This window comes from Halichoeres trimaculatus, unplaced genomic scaffold (genome assembly GCF_033239565.1).
Source record: "Halichoeres trimaculatus isolate MK-OKI-2021-1 unplaced genomic scaffold, fHalTri1.1 fHalTri1_scaffold_11, whole genome shotgun sequence".
In the NCBI taxonomy this organism is placed as follows: Eukaryota; Metazoa; Chordata; class Actinopteri; order Labriformes; family Labridae; genus Halichoeres; species Halichoeres trimaculatus.
In genome coordinates, this window is record NW_027437189.1 from 1,899,758 (window position 1) to 1,924,764 (window position 25,007).

The 25,007-nt window shown below is 41.4% G+C and overlaps 1 protein-coding gene across 6 annotated transcripts in view; it reads right to left on the minus strand.

Moving 5' to 3' along the window:
* The window catches only part of LOC141798930 (IQ motif and SEC7 domain-containing protein 1-like), a 194,098-nt gene that overhangs the window by 30,093 nt on the left and 138,998 nt on the right, over positions 1 to 25,007 (minus strand). For all 6 annotated transcript variants that reach the window (XM_074680885.1, XM_074680883.1, XM_074680884.1 and 3 more), the window contains 2 exons: positions 5,604 to 5,772; positions 2,468 to 2,635 (listed from right to left, as the gene is read on the minus strand). In XM_074680885.1, the coding sequence (XP_074536986.1) occupies positions 2,468 to 2,635; positions 5,604 to 5,772 (337 nt within the window). The remainder of the gene's footprint in view (positions 1 to 2,467; positions 2,636 to 5,603; positions 5,773 to 25,007) is intronic.

Here is a 25,007-nt window from a genome sequence, read left to right on the forward strand (position 1 = left end):
CAGCACATCATCAGCAAACGAACCTTTCATTTTCACGACTGGGGACGCCGTAGATCAGGGTTAAACATCTTATTAAGCAGAGTTATTAAAGCTCATGTAGAAGCCCACAGGAGAGAGGAGACTCTAATTACATAACTGTTAGCAAAGCGCTCCCCGTCCCAGCTGAAACCCACTGCAGCATGTTGCATCACACCCAAAGACAAAGAGACGACTTCTCCTGTTTCCTGGACCAGCGTGAAGAGAACATGAAGGGTCGGGATGCTCGGCAATCCAACGTGATAAATCGAGCTGGAGTGCAGAGAGGACAGGCAAACCCTCACACTCTGCAGAGCATCAGCCCACAGCCCACAGCGTGTGTGTGTGTGTGTGTGAGTGTGTGTGTAACACTGAGTGTGGGTGTTTGGAAGACTGCAGTCGAATCAGAACCACTCAGATATGATACAGAGGGAAGAAATGAATCTGTTTGCTCGTGTCAGGGACAGTTTAGGAGATTTGTAGATTCAGATGATGTAGATTATTCTGCCTCTTATTAATTTTATCAGATTATAAACAAATCCAAATGATTCAGATTCTAAGATCACGTTATTTACATAAAGCTCTGATAGAAATCTCAGACATCTGCATACACTTCAGGTGCTGTGCAGTAGGGGGCGCCTATTCTAAAGTTACACCCACTGCAAATAACAACATTTCTCCACATTAAGCTTGAAAAAACATCACTTTTTTCTGCAGATTTAGAAAAAAAAATTGAAAATATATTTATCAGATATTAAATATAAATGGGAAATTTATTAATAAATGTTATAAATGAATGTCCTGATTCCAAATATTTAGATGAGTTTCTAAACATTTAGTTTCATTTTAAATATTTAGCTTGGACTAAATATTTATCAAACATTTATAAATCTTAGGCAAATATTTCTAAATATTTAGTCAAGATTTCTAAATCTTGAGGTAAAATTTCTAAATATTTAGCTAACATGCAAATTCACACTCCCGCCCACAGGAAGCACCAAAATAAAAGTTGCAGGAAGGGATCCAGCCAAGTGGATTTTGTTAAAGTCGAACACAGTCGGATAAATCAGCTGTTAGAAAATAATCGTATCAAGTGCTGTGATGGCGCTGTTAAAGATCCTGTGGCCGACATCGAAGAAGTAGAGCTTGACTTTCTCAAAATCGCTTCCTCAAACTTTTATTTTGGTACTACCCGTCAGCAGAGACAGTGAATTTGCATATTAGCTACATTTTAATAAATTGTACCTCAAAATTTAGAGATTTTGACTTCCTGTTTAGAAATCTTAGCAAATATCTTGAAATCTTTGCTCAAGATTTAGAAATGTTTGCTTAAGATTTTGAAATATTGACAATGTTTTGAAACTTGAGCAAATATTAAAAATCTTTGCAAAAGATTTATAAATATTTGGTAAATATTAAGTCTTAGCGAATCTTAAAATTACTGTAATAAAGTTAAATTTTTTATCTTACAGGAAAAAAGGTGAAGTCCACCAATTCAAAGTTGTAAATGCAGGAGAATAAAGACAAAAATTTACAAGAATTTAGTCATCAATTTTCGACAATAAAGCAAAACCAAGTAAATAAAATCAGAGATTTATAAAAAAACTAGACATTTAACTGTTTAAACTCTCTAGTGCAGGGGTCTGCAACTTTAACTGAAACAGGAGAGCAAGAGCCACAAAAATACTTTATCTTCTCAGTACAGACATTGAAGTGTGTATAATTCTAAACATTGTTAAATCTAGGGAATAATATTATATATAAAAAATATATTTAAAAAAAAAAGATATTAAAAAAATTGAATGACAAGATTTAATTTAATTTAAAAACTATTTTTTATGTGTTTGCAAAATTTCAAGAACATTTTAATTTTAAAAAATTTATAAAAATTGTATCAAAATCCAAATTATTAAAATTTGCAAATTGGAGTTGAATTGAAATTGAAAAATTGAAATTGAATGGTAAATATTTAGAAGTCTTTGTTTAAGATCTCTATATATATATATATAGTCAAAGCTTAATATTTAGAATCAGGACATTCATTTATTAATATTTAAATAACATTTAACATTTAGATATAACATTAATCATTTATATAAATTATTCAACATTTAAATATAATAATTGACAAATATATTTCACAATTTTTTTTTCTTAATCTGCAGAAAAAGTTTTGTTTTAGAGTTTAATGTGGAAAAAAACTGTTGTTGTTGTTTGTAGTGTGTGTAACTTTACAAGTGGCGCCCCCCGGTGCTAACGATAAATCATATGTTCACTGTCATTTGGGGCAGATGGGATTGGGTGGTTAAGATCTATGTTGTTTTTACATGGCCAAAGCTAATATCTAATAAATAATTGATCACAAAAACAAAATATATCTGGACCAGAGACTCAGTTACCCCTTTCTTAGCAGACAGTCGGGAAAAATAATGTCCCAACCATGGACCCATACCTTCTTATCCTGGAGGTCCGTAGAGAGCTCATAGCTGTCAGAGAGAGCCTTGCAGCGTTTGCTCTCCTCCTCCTCTTGCTTGCGGAGCGCCAGGCTGGCCGGCTGGTGGCGGCTGTGCTGGGCCCAGGCGAGGCTCGCCGGGCTGGGAGGAGAGATGGGGGAGCTGCCCTGGAGGAGGAGGAGGAGGAGGAGGAGGAGACAATGTGAGAAAAGCTGCAGGGTCACTTTGACCTCCTGCTGGTCTCTGTACGTATACGGTTTGTAGGGTTCTACAGGGTTCTGCAGGGTTCTGGCCTCAGCCTGAGTCGTAACCACAGCAGCTTTAATTTAAAGGCACAGGTTGGAGCGCTGTGATTTAACTGGTTTGTAATTACAAGGCCTCACATTTAGCAGAGTGATTATATAAGCTAACGAGGTGAGGTGAATTCCTCTGGTGGCGCTTTGAGCGTTAAATCGAACAAGCTGCAGCTCGTTACAGAGACGACGCTGTAAACACCAACACTCCACAGGTGTAATTACACCTCAGCCCTGCCTGATGATGAATCACTCTTTAGACCTCTGACGTAAATTAAAAGAGCTTTAAAACCTTTTTAATTCTTCTCCTCTGATGATAATCCTGCATCACAAACCGACCTTTAACCTGAACCATCAGTCACAGCGCTCGCCGTCTTTGATCACAACCTGTTCCAAGGTCTCTGATTTAGACCATTTGTTCCTTTTGTTATCCTCACGTTTGGATTGGTTCAGATTTGTTTCCTCAGATGTTTAACGGTTTGTTTTTTACTCCGCTAAAAGTCAAAACAAAGTGAGTGTTTTTGTCTTATCTCTAGTAAATATGTGGATATTTAAACTAGATTAATCTGAAAAATCCAAGAAAATGTCTTTTTCAGGATTTACCGAGTCAGAAATGAGAGTCAGTCAAATATGAGCTGCAAAAATTCAGACAGGAGGAGAAAAGTCCTCAACGCAAAACAAAAACAACAAATTTTGCTGGGCTAAAGAGGGCGCTGTACTGTTCCCAGAAAGCCTGTTAGCCAGAAAATCAGAAAATATCAGTGTTTTAGTCCCTGTGTGTTAGTCAGAGGGCCTGTTAGCCAGAAAACTAAAAGTCCCGTTAGACGGCTCATTAGTCAGATGACTTAAAAAAAAAATATTAAGTTGATGTTTTTACATCCAAACTAATTTTCTAACTAATGAATCTTCTGACTGACAAGCCTTCTAATTTTCTGATTAATGGGCCGTCTGACAATAAACCTTCCTTTCTTTCCTTCCTTCCTTCCTTTCTTCCTCCCTTCCTTCCTTCCTCCCTCTTTTATTTTCCTTCCTTCCTCCCTTTTCTTTTCATACTTCCTTCCTTTCCTCTACCTTTCTCTCTTCCTTTCCTTTTTTTCCATTCTCTTTCTGTCCCTCCATCTTTTCTCCTTCCTTGCAATCCTTTCCTTTCCTCTCCTTCCTTCTTTTCCTTTTCTTTCTTCTTGCTTTCCTTTCACTGTTTTCTGCCCTTTCCATTGTTCTCTTTCCTTTCCTTTCCTTTCCTTTCCTTTCCTTTCCTTGCTGTCTTTTCTGCTCCTTCCTTTGTTTTTGTTTTTTTTTCTTTCCTCTGCTCTTCTTTTTTTCTTTTATTTCCCTACCTTCCCTTCCTTTTCTATTTCACTTCCTTTCCTTTCCTTTTTTCCTCTCCTCTCCTCTCCTCTCCTCTCCTCTCCTCTCCTCTCCTCTCCTCTCCTCTCCTCTCCTCTCCTCTCCTCCTCTGTTTTTCCTTCTCTTCTCTTTTCTTTTCATCCTTCCTTAATCTCCTATTCTATACTTCCTTCTTTCCTTCTTTCTAATCTTCTTTTTGCTTTAGGTCCTTCCTTCCTTCCTTCCTTCCTTCTCTTTCCTTCCTTCTCTTTCCTTCATTCCCTTTCTTTTGCTTGCTTTTTTTCTAAACTTCCTTTCCTCTACCTTTCTTCCTTTCTATTTCTTACCTTCCTTCCTTCCTTCCTTCCTTCCTTCCTTCCTTCCTTCCTTCCTCTTCTATTTTTCCTTCTGTCCTCCCTTTTCCTTTCATACTTCATTCCTTTTCCCTACCTTTCTCCCTTCTCTCCTTCCTTCCTCTTCTACTTTTCCATCCTTCCTCCCTTTTCTCTTCACACTTCCTTTCTTTCCTTTTCTTTCCTTACCTTTCATCTTCTCTCCTTCCTTCCATCCTTCCTATCCTTTTCTCTTTGTCCTCGTTTTCCTTTTCTTTCACTGTTTTCTTCCCTTTCCATTGTTTCCTTGGCTGCTGTCCTTCCTCCCCTTCCTTTCCTTGCTATCTTTTCCACTTCTACCTTTCTGTTTCCTTTTTTTCTCTTCTCCTCTCTCCCCCTGCTCTCCTTCTTTTTTTTATTTCCTCTTATTTCCCAACCCTCCCTTCCTTTTTTATTGATTTCACTTCCTTTCCTTTACTCTTTTCCTCTCTTCCCTTCCTTTCTCTCTCCTCTCCTCTCCTCTCCTCTCCTCTCCTCTCCTCTCCTCTCCTCTCCTCTCCTCTCCTCTCCTCTCCTCTCCTGTCCTCTCCTCTCCTCTCCTCTCCTCTCCTCTCCTCTCCTCTTCTGACTGATGGGCCTCTAATTTTCTGATTAACAGCCTTTTGACAATAAAGCTCCTGATAACACAATCGGTGCCATCTCAGCGCTGCTTAGTTTTACTTAGAAAAAAGTTAAACCTGGGAATTATTCTTTATCCTTTTTCAGTTTTTCAGCGTTAGCAATGACCCTAAAGACGGATCGTTTAGCTGTATTTGTAAACGATGAAGTCACACTAATCACAATCAACTTTTACATCAAGTGTGACTGAATAGGAATGAAACATGAGCTGAACGACAGATTAAACTCAAATTGAAAGTGTTCAGTTACAGAAAAAGGTTTATTTAAGGAAAGGAAACATTTGAGCTTTTTTAAATCTCAAGAGGTCGTTAAACTGTCTTTAATATTTTCCAGATGTTGAGTTTCGTCACCACAAAGTCAGAAAAGTCACAGAAAACTTCTTTCAAATGTTGAACGTCATCGCCAAAACTAAAACTAAAACTAAAACTAAATCTGTCCAATAACAAACCGATGCTTAACTTAATAAAGTGTGCTTTACCTGCGTGTGTGTGTGTGTGTTTTATTACCTGTGTGTGTGGGTGGGAGGCTCCCAGGGGCCCGCTGCTGGATGTGGAGCCGTAGGGGTCACAGGGACTGGTGAGGGGGCTGTTGCTGTATCGGTGGAACGGCTGCTGGTGGCCGAAGGACGAGTCAGAGAAAGTGAGCGCCTCCGGACACTGAGGGTCGCCCTCCACGCTGAGACACAGACAGAGACGGACAGGCAGGTTAGTCAGGGGAGGTGTTTCTGTGATTTCTGACACAACTTTTAAAACGCACGAGAAAGTCCTCACAGAGACTTCAAACACTTCAAACTTTTCTGACTGACGTCTGGATTTTAACACGGCTGTAAACACGTTTGTTTCTGCTGTAAAAATCAGCTTCTTGAATCAGTGTGTGTGTGGTTTCTGCTGTTTCTGCAGCCAGCCCCTAGTGGACACCCAGGGAACTGCAGGTTTTAAAATGTCAGCTTTGGCTTCTTGTGTTTTTTAGTCTGTTTTAAACTAAGTCCTGGTCTGCAGGACCTGATGGGTCTGGATTAAATCTTCAGACCTTAGTGAGTTCACACTAAACTGAAAGTGAAACTTAAGCAGATCCATCCCTCAGGAAAAGGCTCTACACGGTGATAAGGAGACAGTTCAGCCACACATCACTCAGCATCGTCTCACACAGCAACACGGCGATCACCGTGGAAACCGCCGACAGGAAGTCTGAGACACGTGACGTGAATGGACCAATCAGAGACCAGACGTCAGACAGAGTCAGAGAGGATCCTCGCTGCTCATCCAAGACACCGTGAAGCTGGCGCTGAAGCTAACGTGGGCACCGCCAGGCTAACACACACACACACACACACATGCATGCACACACACACACACTGAGTCACATGATGAGGGTGAGTCATGGCTAACAGCGGTGTGTGTTCTCTGTGTGTCTGTGGGGGTGTGTACAGTGTGTGTGAGTGTGGGTGTGCAGTGTGTATTTGTGTGAGACCCAGCATGAGTGTGTGGGAGACAATGGCTGTGTGCGTGTGTGTGTGTGTGTGTGTGTGTGTGTGTGTGTAGAAATGATCGAGTAGAAGCTAAAATCGTTATTCTGGGAAGATGTCGCATTTACATCCATAAACCTGGATGCATTAGATTAACACACACACACACACACACACACACACACACACACACACACACACACACACACACACACACACACACAGAGTAATAAATCTTGTTGAGGCTGTGTGAAACTCAGAGGAAAGTACTTCAGATAATTGTGATCTGTCTCTTTTATCTTCTTTTCCTTCATCACTCTTTTTATCATCTCTCCTTCTCTCCTTTTCCTTCCCTCCTTTTTTCTCTCCTTTCTTTTCTCCTTTAATGTTTCCCTCTGTTTCTCCTTCTTCTTCTGCTCATTTTTCTTCACTAACCAACATCACAGGTTTCCTTTTCTGAGTCATTTCCTTTCCTCTCCTCTTCCCTATCCTTTATTTCCCTTTTCATTCCTTCCTTCCTTCCTTCCACTCCCCTTACCTATTTCATTTTAAAATTTTGTTTTCCTCCCTTCCTTCTTCTGCTCTTCTTCTGTCCATCAGTCCTTCTTTCTTTCTTCTTTCCTTCTGTTTTTCCTTCTCTTCCTCTTCTCTTTTCATCCTTCCTTAATCTCCTATTCTATACTTCCTTCTTTCCTTGTTTCTAATCTTCATTTTGCGTTGGGTCCCTTCTCTTTCCTTCATTCCCTTTTTTTTGCTTCCTTTTCTTTTTATACTTCTTTCCTTTCCTCTAACTTTCTTCCTTTTTTTTGCCTTCCTTCCTTTCACTTTCTTCCCTCTACTCCCTTTACCTACTTCATTTTAAAATTTTGTCTTCCTTCCTTCCTCCCTTCCTTCTCCTGCCCCTCTGTCCTTCTTTCTTTCTTCTTTCCTTCAGTTTTTCCTTCTCTTCCTCTTCTCTTTTCATCCTTCCTTAATCTCCTATTCTATACTTCCTTTATTCCTTCTTTCTAATCTTCTTTTTTGCGTTAGGTCCCTTCTCCCTTCCTTCTCTTTCCTTCATTCCTTTTTTTTTGCTTCCTTTTCTTTTTATACTTCCTTCCTTCCTTCCTTCCTTCCTTCCTTCCTTCCTTCCTTCCTTCCTTCCTTCCTTCCTTTCACTTCCTTCCCTCTACTCCTCTTACCTACTTCATTTTACAGTTTTGTCTTCCTTCCTTCCTTCCTTCTTCTGCCCCTCTGTCCTTCTTTCTTCCGTCTTTCCTTCCGTTTTCCTTCTCTTCCTCTTCTCTTTTCATCCTTCCCTAATCTCTATACTTCCTTCTTTCCTTCTTTCTAATCTTCTGTTTGCTTTAGGTCCTTCCTCCCTTCTTTCATTTCCTTTCTTTTGCTCCTTTTTCTTTTTATACTTCCTTCCTTTCTTCTACCTTTCTAGCTTTGTTTTTCTTGCCTTCCTTCCTTGCTGCTTCCTACATCTTCTATTTTTCCTTCCTTCCTCCCTTTTCTTTTCACACTCCCCTTCTTTCATCTTCTCTCCTTCCTTCCTCTCTTCCTTCCTATCTTTTCCTTTTCTTTCTTCTTTCTTTCCTCTCACTGTTTTCTTCCCTTTCCATTGTTTCCTTTGCTTTCCTTCCTCGCTTTCCTTTCCTTGCTGCCTTTCCTTGCTATCTTTTCATTTCTTTCTTTCTGTTTCTTTTTTCCTTTTTTGTTTTATTTCCTTTGTTCTCCTTTTACTTTTATTTACCCTTATTTCCCTCCCTCCCCTTCCTTTTTTTACTTTACTTCCTTTCCTTTACTCCCCTCTCCCCCTTCTTTCTATCTTTTCCACTTCTACCTTTCTGTTTCTTTTTCCTTTTTTTTGCTTTCTTCCTCCTGCTCTCCTTCTTTTTTTTCATTTCCTCTTATTTCCCAACCCTCCCTTCCTTTTTTTTATTTCAGACCCTCTCCTCTCCTCTCCTCTCCTCTCCTCTCCTCTCCTCTCCTCTCCTCTCCTCTCCTCTCCTCTCCTCTCCTCTCCTCTCCTCTCCTCTCCTCCAGCTGAGCTCTGGCAGCTCACAGAGGTCGAACCAGAAACTTCATGTGACCTCTGTGAGCCAATCACAGGTGAGCCAGGTGTTTCCTCTACAACCTTCAGCTTCAGCAAAGAGACGAGACGACGTTTTTATTCTTAGAGACGAGTTTGAAAAACACACACACACACTTAAACACACACACTCTGTTCCTGTTTGTCATTCTGCATCCATAGCCAGAGGCGGTTACTAACAACACACTGGTGGCTGCACACGTCCTGCTACACACACACACACACACACACACACACACACACACACACACACACACTGATGTTTGTCTGTTACAGCGTCAGAGCGATGACGCTACTTTCTGCACAAACATTTCAAACACACACTGATGCACAGGAGCATGGCTGCACACACTAACATGCTAACACACACACACACACACACACACACACACACACACACACACACACACACACACACACACACACACACACACACACACACACACACACAGCCTGCCCTGTCCTCCCTCAGACAGAAACACAGAGGAGCAGTCAGTGAGTCAGTCAGCTGCCCACAGGAGGCCGGGCTCAGAGACTCCTCCACGCTCACGTCCACACCTCCTGCTCACATTTAGCTGCTCCTCCTCCTCCCCCTGCTCCTCCTGCTCGTTGTTCTGTTTATTCGTGTGTTACATTTTGCTAATTTCTCGTCCTGTAAAGAGACAGAAACTGTTCGCAGTAACTTCCAGAAGAAGAAACCCGCTCCACGCTCTGAGGCCCTGACAGGATCTTTCAGAGGACGCCGGTCGGCGCTCGGTGACACAATGAGGCCTCAGCTCACACTCTCCACCCGCTGTCAGCGGCCGACGGGAGTCTGACAAACGTAAAGAGAAGTAAAGTGTATCTGAGCGACGCCCTGAGAGGGAGGCTGTGAACCCGACAGGCGGTGACTCCGCTCACTGGGATGTAAACAACGACGTGCAGCCGTGACAGCGTGACAGAGCGCGCTCAGACCGAGCCGGTTTCACAGTCTGACACCAGAGGATGAAGGAGAGGAAGACCAGATGATTCACTGACCCGACTGTCGCACAGAGTCACCGTCCACTGAGTGACGGAGCAAAACCTCCTCCTGCTGCAGAGGAGCCAGAAAATTAAACATTCTCCTGTTCTTAACCAGGAAGTTCAGACTGAGCATGTGCAGAAAAATAGCACGACCTCCTGAAATGATGAGGCCACCACATGAAGACACATTCAACATAGTAGCATTACCTAATGAACCAAAAACCTTAGAGAAAAATAGCTCTAGCTTGATGCTAACGTATATGGTAAATTCCATGTATATGCTAGCAGTTAGCATACATTGATAAAACTTTGTTTTCAATGCAGAATTTCACCTTTATACTCTCAGTAAACAACAATAAAACAATGTTTTAGATAGAGGAAAGAAAAGTTACTGCAAGCTCATGGCTCAAAGCACTGCTATAACCACTTTGAGACACTAGATGGCGCCTACTCCAGTCAATAATGTATCATAAAACAATGCATCGATGTCACATGATGTAATTTTTGCTTATTTTAATTTAAATATGTCCAGAAATATCTAGACCCAGAGACCAATTTCATATTTATTTTTAAGTTGTAGGTTGTTTTTTTTATTACTTCACATCCTGACGTCACTTCCTACTGACGGTGGAGGAGAGAGTCGGCTGAGAGTGGAGGTCTGCAGCTGGACCACTTTACGGCGTTTTTTTTTTTTTTTAATCAAATTACAACAACTTAAAAAAAAAACGGAAAAAACACGTTTTAAAGATCTGATCCAGGATTATCAGTCTACGTCATTGTAAAGCTACGCATGCATCTCGACCGCAGAAGCAGCGTTAAGCTCCATTCATTCAGACGAGTTAGCGTTTTTTAAACACTATTCAACCTGTTATTAGCATAAAAATGTACAGTTGTTCTGTGGTCAGTTTTTAGAAACGATACTATACAACAGAATAAATGTCTATCAAGTTTTGACTGTCATAGAACAACCGGTGTTTTGGAGTTAATAGCCACTATGCTAATTGGTGACGTTCAGCCAACAGCATCAGTGATTGACCATAGACTGTATATAGAGTGGACAGCGTGGCTCCACCATTTATCATTGTACGGTTTTGAAGCCAAAATTCCCCGTCACAGGTGCAGCCATTGTAGCAGTTGTGCAGCCAGAGTCTACGCAAATAATAATAATTATTCTTTTTCTTTCGAGAGTCTAATCACTTCCTGACTCTACCTCCCGACATATTTTACAATCCCTGAAAAAAAACACAAGAACGTCAGCTGTCAATCATCGTTAAACGTTACGTAAAGCCTCGTTTTTAACCTTGTATAACTAAAGAAAACGAAACTTTTCAGAAAAAAGAGGACTTGGATAAAAAGCAGCCAAATGATATCTTCAAATCAACACAACAATCAGACGTGAGAAACATTTCTACCAGGTGTGTTAATTTCTTAAAGTTTGACCACAGCCCATCTGGAAAGACTGGGGAGATGGATTTTTTAACCTATACTGCAGCCAGCCACCAGGGGGAGCAGTTTTTGTGGAGACCTCACTTTGAGCCGAGCAAGATGAACGTCCATTTTTTTTTTACAGTCTATGTGATTAACAGCCGAGAGTCACCTGTTAACACGGAAACACCAGCGACATCTGTGGGAAAATAATTAACTCTGGACGTAGTTTCTGGTTCTTTTATTATGAACCTGGTCTCAGACTCTTTTTGGTCTGGGAGGGTTTCTGATTTACTGACACATGTTTACGTCCTGGTCTGTCACAGTCTGATCAGTGTCCACGGATAATGTAGTCATGAGCATTGAGTGTGTTGAGTGTTTAAATTCCTCTCTGGGTACACACCGGATTTCTAAAAACGTCTATTTCAGAAACCTGGGAGCTGTTTACCGTCCGTCAAACGCACCCGGCGTTGTTGATAAACAAATAATCCCTCTATAGTCCCAGGAGATGCTTGATTTAATATTTTGAAGCAGTGATTGAATATTTGAAAATCAGGACCATGTGGACGGCTTTAGGAGCCGGGGTCTACAGAGGGAAAGGCGACTCAATGCACCGGAGGAAAATGGGGAGAAACTTCTGCAACATCAGATCCTTTGGGCGTTAAAACAGACCAGAGTCCACTGACGCACTGAACGTTAGAGTTTCCGTAGTTTCCATCATGATCTGAAGCTGAGCATGAAGTCATCTCTCCTGAACTGACGGGGACCAGATTGTCTCGGGGATTGGAACCAGCAGCCTCTCTGCTGCTCTGCCCTGTAGGCTCTCAGCGCTCTACATTAGGACACAACAGGGACTGATGGGAAATGTGTGTTAGTGAGCCACGGCTCGCCCAGACCTCCTTTCACCACGGAGAGGGAGTGAATGGTGTGTGTTATTAGTGTGTGTGTGTGTGTGTGTGTGTGTGTGTGTGTGCTGGTCGTCCTATCAGGCACCAAATGGTACAAAACCCCGAGGCGCTGAGCCGCTACTCACAACAGCTACATGTGTGTCAGCCTCTCTGTCTCTCGTCTCCCTGCAGATGGTCTCTCTTCCTTTTCAACACCCCCCCCCCCCCCCCTCTCTTTTTGTTGTTTTGCAGAGATAAATATAATAACCGCAGAGATGTCGAGCAGCTTCATCCTTTGTTGTCCCTCCCTGCCATGCAGAGACCCCACCCTCCCCAGGCAGCGTTTCCTCCGTTGACTGAATCAAGTCTGCTTAGGTCACGTGACAGGAAGTAAGAGGTAGAAACTGTTTCCTGGTTGTGAGTAAAGACAGAAGCTGTTTTCACACACACCTGAAAACCTAAAAAAAGTCAGCAAGACGTCGAGGTGAGACGACGTAATCACCTACATTTGGTGCTTTTCAACTGCAGGAACTTTCTCCAGGAACCAGGGACTTTTTGAGGAGCTATGTGCTTTTTTTTTCTTTGCTACAAGGAGCCACTCCAAAGGAGTCATATATTTCATATCAAGCCCAGTAACATCATGGTCATTAACCAGTCGTTGGTTCTTTTGGCGTTGTCGGCAGGATCCAAGTCCTGCTGGAAAGTGAACCCAGCATTTGCATAAAGCTTGTCAGCAGAAAGAATCATGAAGAGCTCCAAGTTGTGTTGCGATAAAGCAGGTGTACCCTTTGTTTTTCTTAAATTCATCAACAGATCAGCTGAGACTTCCTGTAAACCTCAAGTTTGCAGTGGTTTGGTGGATATGTGGGATAAACGAGGGCAGGTATTTTTCCTGGGTGTCGGATAAACTAAGATACAGGTCGTTTTGAACCATCGGATTTATGTTGCTCTGCTTAGAAAAGTCTGCGTTCGCTATGTGCTTTTTGACTGCAGGAACTGGATTCAAATTTAGTTCTGGGGTCAAGAATCTACTCCTTGTAAACAGCTCTGCCTGAGGGGTAGGACTTTCCAGAGTTCCAGAAACTTTGGACGGTAGAGATGGTCGTATCGGTCTGCTTGTCATTCCTATCATCAGTCCACTCTTGGTCTTGTTTTGTAGCCATTATCGTTACAACTTTATGGAATTGATGAGGCGCTGCGGTTCCTGGCAGAGACGTACATTGTGACGCAGCACGTCAACGAGGTCACAGGAAATGCTCAAAAAGATACCAACGCTACACGTCCAATGTGACACTAACTTCAACACAACACATCTCAGGAACATCATTTGCATTTTCTGTCAAAACAAAAGGATCCTGAATCCTTTATAAGCAGCGAATGCTAAATGTTGAAATGCTGAGTCCTAACCCCAACAGCACAGTCCCATTTACGACCCCTTATGACATCATCAGCTGTGTGGTTTCCATGGAGACAAGGAGCAGAGCTAAATTCTACACTCATCAGTCCTACTTATAACCTATGTTCGGAACCCTGACACCCTTATGACATCATCAGCTGTGTGACCTCATGTCATGAGCAGCTGTGTGGTTTCCATGGTGACGGATCATCTTCATTCATTTTAATGGGCTAAAAATTCTGCAAAATGCAGAATATTTGAAAAAGTATACGAGATATAAATGTTAAAAGTACAGGAACATTTCTCCTGAACATTCTGGACATTTCTAGATCCAAACAGTGAAAATCTGTAATGATTTGTTGGAGGAGTAGTGAGACAAAAAAACGTATGAAAATCATTCTCACAGCTGACAGTTCACTTTGAGGGTCTAAAAGACAGGGTAACTTAACCTCTGTACTTTTTTTACTCTTCACAAATCATAGAATCCAAAACAGGAAGTGATAAGGACCAGAATTGACAGATTGAAGCAATGCCCATCCCTCCACTCTCAGGTGACAGAGAGCGGGAGTGAAATCAGAGAACTTTAAGAGAAAAAATTTAGAGTGTTGAACAGAAAATAAGTTTTGGTTTGTAGTCCGTGCTCCCAGTTTTCACAAAGAGAGGTTCAAACACTTTGAATGGCTTCAAAGTGAAAGTGAAAGCACTCTGCACACTTTCCTAAAGGACCTTTAATTTGTATTGTTTCATCACATCCATAAATCTCTGATTTGTTGTAAATTCGGTCGTACTTGTTCAGATCCATGTGGTGGAGTTTGTCTGAGGTCACGTCAGAGTCTAAATCCAGCGTGTGACGCGTCAGGGCGTTAATCTCTGTCAGTTCCAGTTTGAGATAAATAATTATCTCAGATTTAATCATCCTGAAAGCAGCTTTCACTTCCACTAACTCAGCGCGGTGACCTGAGTCTGGGACGTCCTCTGAGGTCCACGGATCCACATCGAGATGGAGAGAAACACAGGTAAACCAGCACCTGGTCTAATCCATGGCGCGCCTCGCTCAGTGGTCCCCCGAGCCTCAGCTCTCCTGTGATTTGATTGGTCCTGACTCATCCTGGTCTCCCTCTGCTTCCTGTCTTTGTCCTGTTTCCACCTGAGCTGCAGCAGACTCCTCTGGACCCCCGTTAGAGACTGTGCTGCTGACCGCTGACTCATGGATCCGCCTCAGGACAGTTTCTCTCTGCGCCTCTCCTGTCAGATCTGTGGCTGTTCAGGACCTCGTCTCTCATTCGCTGAGCCCGGCAGAGTCCAATCTGGGAGTCTAACGCTAGTTTCTGACATGAACTCTGCCGCAATGAGACAAAGTATCTGATTGCATCAGGTCGTCAAATCAGACAATTTTGTCATAGTCCCCTGTTGTCCTCTGGAGCTCTTTACTGATCGATCTCTCATCCAGGACCAGAACCAGACCCTCTATCTGAACACAGAGTCAGTCAGAGAGCCTCTCCTCAGTCAAAGCGATCTGTCAGCCCGGCACGCGGTCTGATGCAGGTCCCTGGTCTCCTGCTGACCTTTAACCGTTTGTCCGTCACACCGTGGGAGTCGAACGGTATCATTATGAGTAATGGCTGCCGGACGCTTGGTCAATCGAGGCTTAAAAACCAGCGTTTGAAGAGCTTCTGTCTCCACGGCCTGACCTCAGGTAACCCTCTGTCTCAGCTCTGCGTTGGACTAAAGTCAAACCACTTTAACACCTTGAAAGTTTCTACATCTGTCCTCCGTTCTCCCTCAGAGCGGCTCTAATCCCCCGGATCACGGTTTCCTCTGCGAGGACGCAGATCTCAGAGTTTAACACGCTCCTCTGGGAGAGTCAAAGTCAAAAAGATCAGCTCACCTCGGCAGAAAGACTCAGATCAGTGTTTTCAGGGATCAGCGTGGTAGTGGGCTTGGAAATAAAGTAAAGCCTTTTGGTAGAGAGTGTGGATTTATTTCTACAAACACAGACGTGAACATTCAGAGTCCGTTAGCTCCCCTGATGTCAGGATATGATATTTACAAAAAAGGGAAGAGAAAACTGAAAAAAAACAGGGAGAGTATTTCAAATCTCTTAATGTGCTGAGCACAGCATGTGGTATTCAACTGCAGCACATTATATCATATCATATGGTACTGCATCTGTTCAGATTGTATAGTATCACCTCAACCTACTCTACATAGGGCTCTGGAGGGGGGGGCATAAAGTTGAAGGTCATATTCATTATCATTGTTCTAATTAGAAGAATAAATCACTGTATCTCAGTGACTGTATGGCAGAGTAGAGTATTACAAACATGGTATCACGTGATCTCATATGACTTAATTTCTTATCATATCAGGTTGTACCATATTATATCCTGACATATTGTATAATATCATTTTATATTGTATTATAAAATAAAGAATCCTGCCACCTTATAGTGTATAAATTCGTCATTATCATGTCAAAGTTGATTATAAATTGTTTAGGATCATATCATATTGCGTATCATATCGAATCAGCAAAGTTCATGGCAGAGCAGTGTATTGCAGCACATGGTTTTATATTATGTCATGTTCTATCATCCCTTATCATATCCTCTCCAGCTGTATCATATGATATAATACAATATGATATGATATCTTATCATGTCTCAATGTGCCATGTCATGTCCTATCACTTATGATCATAAGCCAACATACCAACTCATATGCTGTCCTGTTGTATCATACTACAATAAACTCAATTGTTTCATATCATATCATATCTTGTATCATATCTTGTATCATATCACATCATTAGCATCTTATGTCATATGGTATCGTGTCATTTTGTATCATATCCATCGTTAAGTATGATATCAATTATCATGTTGTATCATATCATATGTGATAAGGTTTCATGTCATGTTGTTTTGTATATCATATGATATGATATGATATGATATGATCATATCATATCATATGATATCATATCATATGATATCATATCATATTGTATCATATCATGCCATTAAAAGTAATATAATGTTGTATACACATTATTTTGTAAGGTATTGTGTTGTTTTGTGTTATTCATTTATTGTATTATTTTGTCATTTTGTATCATACCAAATTGTATACCTTATTTTACCTTATCTTTTCAGTTATCATGTTATATATTATCATGTTGTATCATATCATTAGCACTACAGTATATTGTACCTTTCACATAAGGTATGGCGACATGTTGTATCATTAATTTTATTGTCACATATATTATCATAACATATCATTAAAGGCATATAATGAAGTATACACGTTTTTTTTGCAAGGTATTGTTTAATGATGTGTTATTAATTTATAGTATCATTATTTTATTTTGTATCATTCCAAATATACCTTATTTTACCATATCATTTTAATTATCATGTTGTATCATGTCATTAGCAGTACATTATATTGTACCTTTCACATAAGGTATGGTGACAAGTCGTATCATTAATTTTATTGTATCATTTCATATCATGTCATATCATGTCATATCATATCATATCATATCATATTATATCATATCACATCATATCATTAGCATCATATCATATCATATCATATCATATCATATCATATCATATCATATCATATCATATCACATCATATCATTAGCATCATATCATATCATATCATATCATATCATATCATATCATATCATATCATATCATATCATATCACATCATATCATATCATATCATATCATATCATGCCATATCATATATCATATCATATCATATCATATCATATCATATCATATCATATCATATCATATCATATCATTAGCATCTTATCATGTCATATGATATCACATCATATCATATCATATCATATCATATCATATTATATCATATCATGTCATATGATATCACATTATATCATATCATATCATATCATATCATGCCATATCATATCATATCATTAGGCATCATATCATTTTGTTTCATGTTGTATCATATCTGTAATCATCATATGGTATAGCAGGATATGATATAGTATGGTTTCAGGTCAAAACATTTCAGAAGATTCATTTGATATTGTATTGTATCATATCACTATTTCTATCATATCATATAGTGTCATATTGAGTTATGTTGTATCATTTTATATCATATCATTATGTAGCATGTAGTTTGATATCATAATGTGCAATATCATATCATATCGTATCCTGTCATACTGTATCATAGTTTATTATTTCATATTAAACTGTATTATGTCATATATCGTTTTATTCCATCATAATATGTCATATCATTTCAGTGCCATATCTCATACAGTGTCCTGTTGTATCATTTTGCAGCACATTGCACCAAACTTTGTTTTTATTTTTCTCTCTTTAGAGGTGTTTTAGATTTCTTTGGAGAGGAGAGTCCCCTGATCCCTTTACAGCTTCCTCCCTCCACCAAAGTCACAGAGGAGCAGCTTTAGCAGCAGTTATTTATTTACTGTCTCAGCTTAGGGCGGTTTATATATTGGTGTATTTGGTGTTTTGATTCCTGTGAGTCTGATTTTTCATGTTTCATGTCTCTAATTTTGAAATGATGTCATAGTACTGATTTGTACTTTATGCAAAACTAGAGACGGTGTTTTTGTAGCCTCACTCCTGACTCTTGAGTCCTCCTTGTTCCCCCGTCAGAGCATCAGGATGTTTCCCAAAACAAAAACAAGACAATTTGACATCCGAGGTCGAGAGCTCCCGAACAAGAGGCCGAGTCGACCTCGTGATGACGTGTTTTTCTCTGATGACTGCAGTGTCCGGGGTCAGGAATTAAAACCATCAATCTGACGGAAACCAGAGTTCATGGAGCGAGGTGCAAACAAGCTCAGACACACACATTTATAATTCCCATGTAATAAGCTGTTATCTCCTCCTCCTCAGCTCTTCTCCTCTCTGCAAACAAAGCATTAACATTTCATCATCGCAGAGGAAAGCAGAGCTGCTCCGAAAACAAACACGCAGAGTAAACCGCCATCGCCTGTTGGTTTAATGAAGATCCGCGGCTCTACTGGCGGCGCGGATGAAAACAAATCCTGGATGATAAAGAAGAGCCTCAGCTTCACGTCGGGTCAGCCCCTGTTGGCGTGCAGGGAACCATCAGGCAGGAAAGCGTGTCAACAAAACGTCTTTACAGCAGATGATCGATCTCTGCAGGACGACCATCCCAGGATGAGCTAGAGATGGATTTCATTCAGAGAGCTTGACCTCCTTTATACCTCCTTTACCTCCACCGTGATTTAATTTCCTCTCACGGCTCAGAAACTCCATGTTGTCTAATCATGTGACACTGATCTCATTTATGTCCATCCATTCATTAGGAGGCCGTAAGAGAAGAAGTCAATATCATAACAGCGTTAGAGCCGGCGTCGTTCATCTTAAAGACAGCCAGGAGGCGGCCCAGAGGAGGACGTGTGCGGCCCAGCGGCCTGGACTCTATTTCAGGAGGCCGATCCGGCTCCGTTTGGTCCGACACGTCTGCCCTCTGCTCCCTCTGAAGGTGAAAAACTGAAAAATGTAATAAACACAAACCGTCCCTGAGAAGCAGAGGATCCGCTGAGGAGAATGGTTACGAGCTGAGCGGGAATAAGAGCTGTTTAAGTCTTCAAAAGCAGACTTTGTTCTGGAGAAGTCAGATCATGATGTTCCCTCGGGGGCCGTAAAGACGAGCGACGACGAGCGGTGCCAGAAGATTTCTTCATCTTCATTTTCATAACACATTTTTATGACTCTCACTTTTATGATATGAGCTGTTCACTCAGCGTAATTTATCATCGACACGTGAACCAGGACTGGAAACATCAGGATGGCGATTAAAGGTTTGGGCTTTTTGAGCGACAAAGGTTTAGTCTTTGACATTTCTGCACGTCAGGCTGCTTCCAAAAGTCTTTCTTTCTTTACTTTAGTGTTGTTTCTGAAGATATATACCTGACCCTGTTGTCCAAAGGGCTCTAGTTGAGCTAATGTTAGCTTCTAGAGCTTAGCTTCATTAGCTTATCTGTAAAAGCCATGATAACTTAGGTTGGCTAATGTTTTGCTAAATGATTGAGTGTAAATACTTTATAACAAAACAAACTGGAAGTGTTAACTGCAAGTTTTCATTTCAAATCAATAAAAAAAAAAAAAATCAGGAGTTAGCTTCAAAAAAGCTAACAGTTTTAGGGTCATCAGCAATGGCTGTGAATAGCTGATGCTATGGCTTCCCCACGGCTAGCTTGTCCATCTGATTGGAGAAAGATCTCACTTTCCCCATAAACATGAATGGAAGGACAGGTCAGTGTCGACTCTTCTTAGCTTATACTGCAGTATCACCTCCTACTCAGCTTGTGGGGAACATTGGGCCTAGCACTGGTTAGCATCAACATGCCAAAAGCTGACCTTGTGTGCAAACAATGCAACTATGGCCACATCTAGGATCTCTGGACACACACACAAAACAAAAATAGTAAACGTGACCAGTTTGGTGTCCATGACAATTTAATGAGACAAAGTGCGAGCTACTGCAACAAGCTGCCATGTTTTAGGTTTTAAGATTGGATTCTAGTTTTTCATTTGAATGTAAATTAGATGAGACAAACTGCTGTTTTCAGTCAGTATTGAATTGTTGTGTTTTGTTTTCTTGAAGAAACATTGAAGAAAAGTTCAGGGCTGCTTTAGAATAGAAATGAATGTATGGTATTAATCTCTAAAGGGAAATTCTGGAGTTACAGCAGCAAACACGCTAACAAATTAAGCATCATTAGGAATATCTGTAAAAAGCTGATGCTAATGCTTCCCCTCGGCTAGCTTGTCCATCTTAATGGAGATAGATCTTACTTTCCCCATAAACATGGATGGCAGGACAGGTCTGTGTCGACTCTCCTTAGCTTATACTGCAGTATCACCTCCTACTCAGCTTGTGGGGAACATTGGGCCTAGCACTGGTTAGCATCAACATGCCAAAACCTGACCTTGTGTGCAAACAATGCAACCATGGCTACATCTAGGATCTCTGGACAAATACAGAAACCAAAAATAGTAAACGTGACCAGTTTGGTGCCCATGACCGACTAATGAGACAAAGAGAGAGTTGCTGCATCAAGCTGCCACGTGTCAGGTTTTTAGATTGGGTTTTAGTTTTCCAGAATGTAAACTACACGAGACAAAAGGGCTGCTTTAAGTCAGACTTGAACTATTGTGTTTTTTTTCTCAAAGAAACCTTAAAGAAAAGTTCAGGGCTTCTTTAGAATAGAAAAGCATATACGGTATTTATCTCTAAAGGGATATTCCGGAGTCATAGCAGCGAACAAGCTAACAGTTTCAGCTTCATTAGCAATGGCTGTAAAAAGCTGATGCTATAGCTTCCCAGCAGCTAGCTCATCCATTTTATTGGAGATAGATCTTACTTTCCCCATGAACATGAATGGAAGGACAGGTCTGTGTCGACTCTCCTTAGCTTATACTGCAGTATCACCTCCTACTCAGCTTGTGGGGAACATTGGGCCTAGCACTAGTTAGCATCAACATGCTAACAGCTGATCTCATGGGTAAACAATGCAACCATGGCTACATCTAGGATCTCTGGACACACACACAAAACAAAAATAGCAAAAACACCTCTGCTAACGTGACCAGTTTGGTGTCAAAGAACAAGCTGCTGCAACAATCTGCCACATGTCAGGTCTTTGGACTGGATTTTAGTTTTCAAACAGACTGTGAATTAGACGAGACAAACTGCTGTTTTAAGTCAGACTTGAACTGTTGAGCCTCTTTTTCTTAATGAAATGTTAAAGAAAAGTTCAGGGTGTCTCTGTTGAAAAGTGGGTAGGACTGGGACTGCTAGGTCCCATCCATCACTGCGCCCCTGGTGGGAAGCCAGATTTTTATCTACAGGCTTTTATTTTGAGTTATTTGAGTTCTTTTTGCTGAAAGCTGAGTATTTCATGTCACATTTTAGAAAAGTTGCCTCCATCTTAATCTTTGAACAACCAGCTGACAGTTTGCAGCACTTAGTGTGTTAACTGCACATTAAACGTTCCTCAGCCTGGTCTGAAGAGGCTGAGTCAGACCAGCTGCAAACACAGTTTCAGGACCACAGACAGCTCCACACATCGCGAGAACACAGGTTTAAAAAGTGTTTACGTCTGAGTTAGAGACAAAATGCCTCATCAGGCTTAATATAAACAACATAAACCGAAAAAGCCAAGATTGAAACTTATTCTAAGATACTTAAAGTCAAAAATATGAGATTATGACACGTATATCAAACTGAACGAGGATGACTTCTCCAGGACTTCCTCTGTGTCTGAACAGCTGCTGTAACCTGGATCTCCACTGACATGTTCAGCTGAAGGTCCCCAGTTTACAAAGTCACTCTTTAAACTGGAACACCGGGAGCTGACAGAGACACATTCACACCATCAGGGCCAAAGAAGACCATTGGCTTGGAGGAACTAAACCAAGTCCATCACAGCTGGAGAAGGGAGGGGGGTTAAAAACACTGTGGCTGCTCCACCAATCAGAAACGTTCAGCTAACAGGCCTTGCCCTCAAAAGTCCCAGTAGATCTGAAATGTCAGGGATGGAAAATTCAGGAGCCACAGCAGCAAACAAGCTGACAGTGTTAGTTTCATTAGCAATATCTGTGAACAGCTGATGCTAAAGCTTCCCCACGGCTAGCTTGTCCATCTTATTGGAGATATATCTTACTTTCCCCATAAACATGGATGGAAGGACAGGTCAATGTCGACTCTTCTTAGCTCACACTGCAGAAACACCTCCTACTCAGCTCACGGGAAACATTGGGCCTAGCACTGGTTAGCTTCAACATACCAACAGCTGATCTTGTGTGTAAACATTGCAACCTTCTCTGGATCTCTGGACACACACACAAACCAAAAAAAAAAAGATGGGACAAACTGCTGCTTGGGTTCAGACTTGAGCTGTTTTGTTGTTTTCCGTATTCCCGTCCATAAGGCCGGGGACGTAGCACCTGTCAGCTGAGCTCTCTGTGTGCCTTCAAAAACCACTTCAGCTCCATAAAGTGTGTCACATCCACTCTCTGCACTTCCTGGTTGTCTTTTATTAACCATGACGCCGACGTGTTCGTACACAGATGTCATGTTCCTGCGTTTTATTCGCCACGGAGCTCCACAGCGACGAGCCACCTCGGGCTAATCTCTCACCAAGTGGAAAAGTTACACAGCTGCCAGCAGTATTTACCCCCCGAGCTAATAAAAGATACACAGCACATGGAAAAAACACACACACTCACGCTGTGTGTGTACAGTGGAAACAAACTGGAGAAACAGACCCAAACACTTTGCAAAGGAAGGCTGCCGAGTTTTAAACTTGGTTATTTTTCTTCTGTTTTCGTATTTTTTCCCAGTTTTTCAATCCGGCCGTGTAAACTCTGAGCCGTGTTCACAAATCCACCTGAGCTGCTCGTTCATCATCTTTCATCCCGTTAATTATTCTCTATCCAACACGCTTTGAAACCTTCTGTTCAGCTCTTTTATGTTTCATTAAACCATGACGGGATCTGAGCGAGGCTTCACGTGAGCGCCGACCGATGATCGACCCCAGAGAGCCAGAGGGAGGCGAGGTCGAGGTTAGGATCATCTCCTGAAACGAGCAGCTCAGAGAGAGTGAGGGTCAAAGGTCACAAAACAGAAACTGAGATCTGCTGTAGTCTGCGTGGACGGTCGGTGAACTTCTCCAGCTCATGACTCAGCATGGACGCGCCATCCACCGCTCTTCCTGTGACTCAAACCGAGCTGGAAAAAGGTGCGAATGTTCAGCTCCACGCGCAGAGAGCGGCTAAAGAATGAAACACAAACAACACCTCCTCCGTTTATACAACAGCTGCTCTTTTACTCGCTTTGAAGGACGTTTGATTCCCAACAAAAGGATGTTACTCAGCCCGGCTGCAGCTCGGTTCAGCTCCTGGTCTGAGAGGTGAAAACAGCTGCTACTTCTGGAGGAAGTCCAGAAACACAGCGCGAAGCTGCCACATCACACCCAGTTAGAGCAGAGTTATAAATAGATCTCACAGAGGTTCACACTGAGCTCCAGAAGACCGGATGGACTGGACTGAGAGGGACCTGTCTCCTTAAAACCAGAGCGTATACGGGCAGAGTCTTAAAATCCTTTTTTTTAATTTCTGCAAACTGATAACTGATTTTTAACCCAACGATCAAAACCTTCAACCTTCTTTTAAAAAGTGCATCATTTGATTTCAATTAAATTAATGACAGAGGCATTCAAAATATGGCAATAACAGTAAGGATTAAGAATAACATGTCCAAGAAAGACCGTGTTTGACAGATTATTTCTTTGTCTTAACAATACTTCTCCGAAATAAATCTTATACCCTTAAAAAAATTGTTTATCTCTCTAAAATGAGTCCACATTTGTATGAAACATGCATCACTAACAAAAAATCAAACAAACACCGACACACAGGGTGTGAAAGTACAGTTCAGGAGCACTCAAGTGTGGTTTGTGCTAGCAGGGAAGCTAACAACAACATCATCTTAAAGAGGAAGTAGTCTGCCTTACAATGTCAAACATTTAGATTTTAAGTATGAACGCTGGGTGTTCAGACTGAGCATGTGCACAATTTCAGACCTCACAGCAGGTGGCTTCGTTAGCCATGTCTGTGAATAGCATGAAGCTACTCTGCCCTATGGTAGTCCCTCTGGTGCTGGGTTAGCATGGCCAGCTCATCCATCTTATCCATGTTGTCTCTTCTAAGCTCACATGGCAGCACCAGCATGTCGTTATCATCCTCTGCTCTTTAGCTCATGGGGAACATCCGGCCTAGCACTGGCTAGCAGCATCATTCTAGAGGCTGCTAACAGCTGATCTCATATGTAAACAATGCAACCATGGCTACATGTAGGATCTCTGGACATACGCATGAACAAAAAAGTAAAAACACCTCTGCAGACACAACCAGGAGAGAAATAAAAAGTAATGGAGAGAGCTGCTGCAACATAGCATCAAGCTAGTTGATTGGTCAGTCTGTCTGTAAACCAGATCTTCACAAAGCTATGAGGTCATCACTTAAACACCAAGGTTTCCCTATAGTTCCACCTCCTACAGGCCCTCCAGAAGGCTGGCCAATCAGAATGAAGGGGGCTTGTGAAGCAGGGAGCCTTAAAGAGACAGCAGCTAAAATGACATTTTTTAAACAGAGGCTGAAATGAAGGTTTCAAATCATTTTAAGAAGCTACGGGGGCACCAGAGGGACAGAATAAAAACTCAAAACAGCATGATACCCCCTCTTTAATGATACCAGCTTCTTTAAAGCCCAAGCTGAGGGTGTCCAAGTGTCTGAATCTAACTGTACGAACCCTTCTTAAATCAGCTGACTGTTGTGTACAGCTGATATCTAATGATTCAGATCAGTGAACGGCCTCATTAAAGCAGCTGTTTCCTTTCATTTCTCTGCACACTCCTCTCCATTTCCCCGCCTATCTGGACGCCACGTTACGACCGCTTTAAAGCTGAAACACGGCGAGCTGCCGAGTCTTTGTAGGCTCCTTTTCTCTGCTGCGTTTCTCTGAGTGTTGTTGATGTGAAATTGGCTGCTTCATCGTCTGATCCTGGCTGCTGCTATAAATAAATACTCTCTCTGTC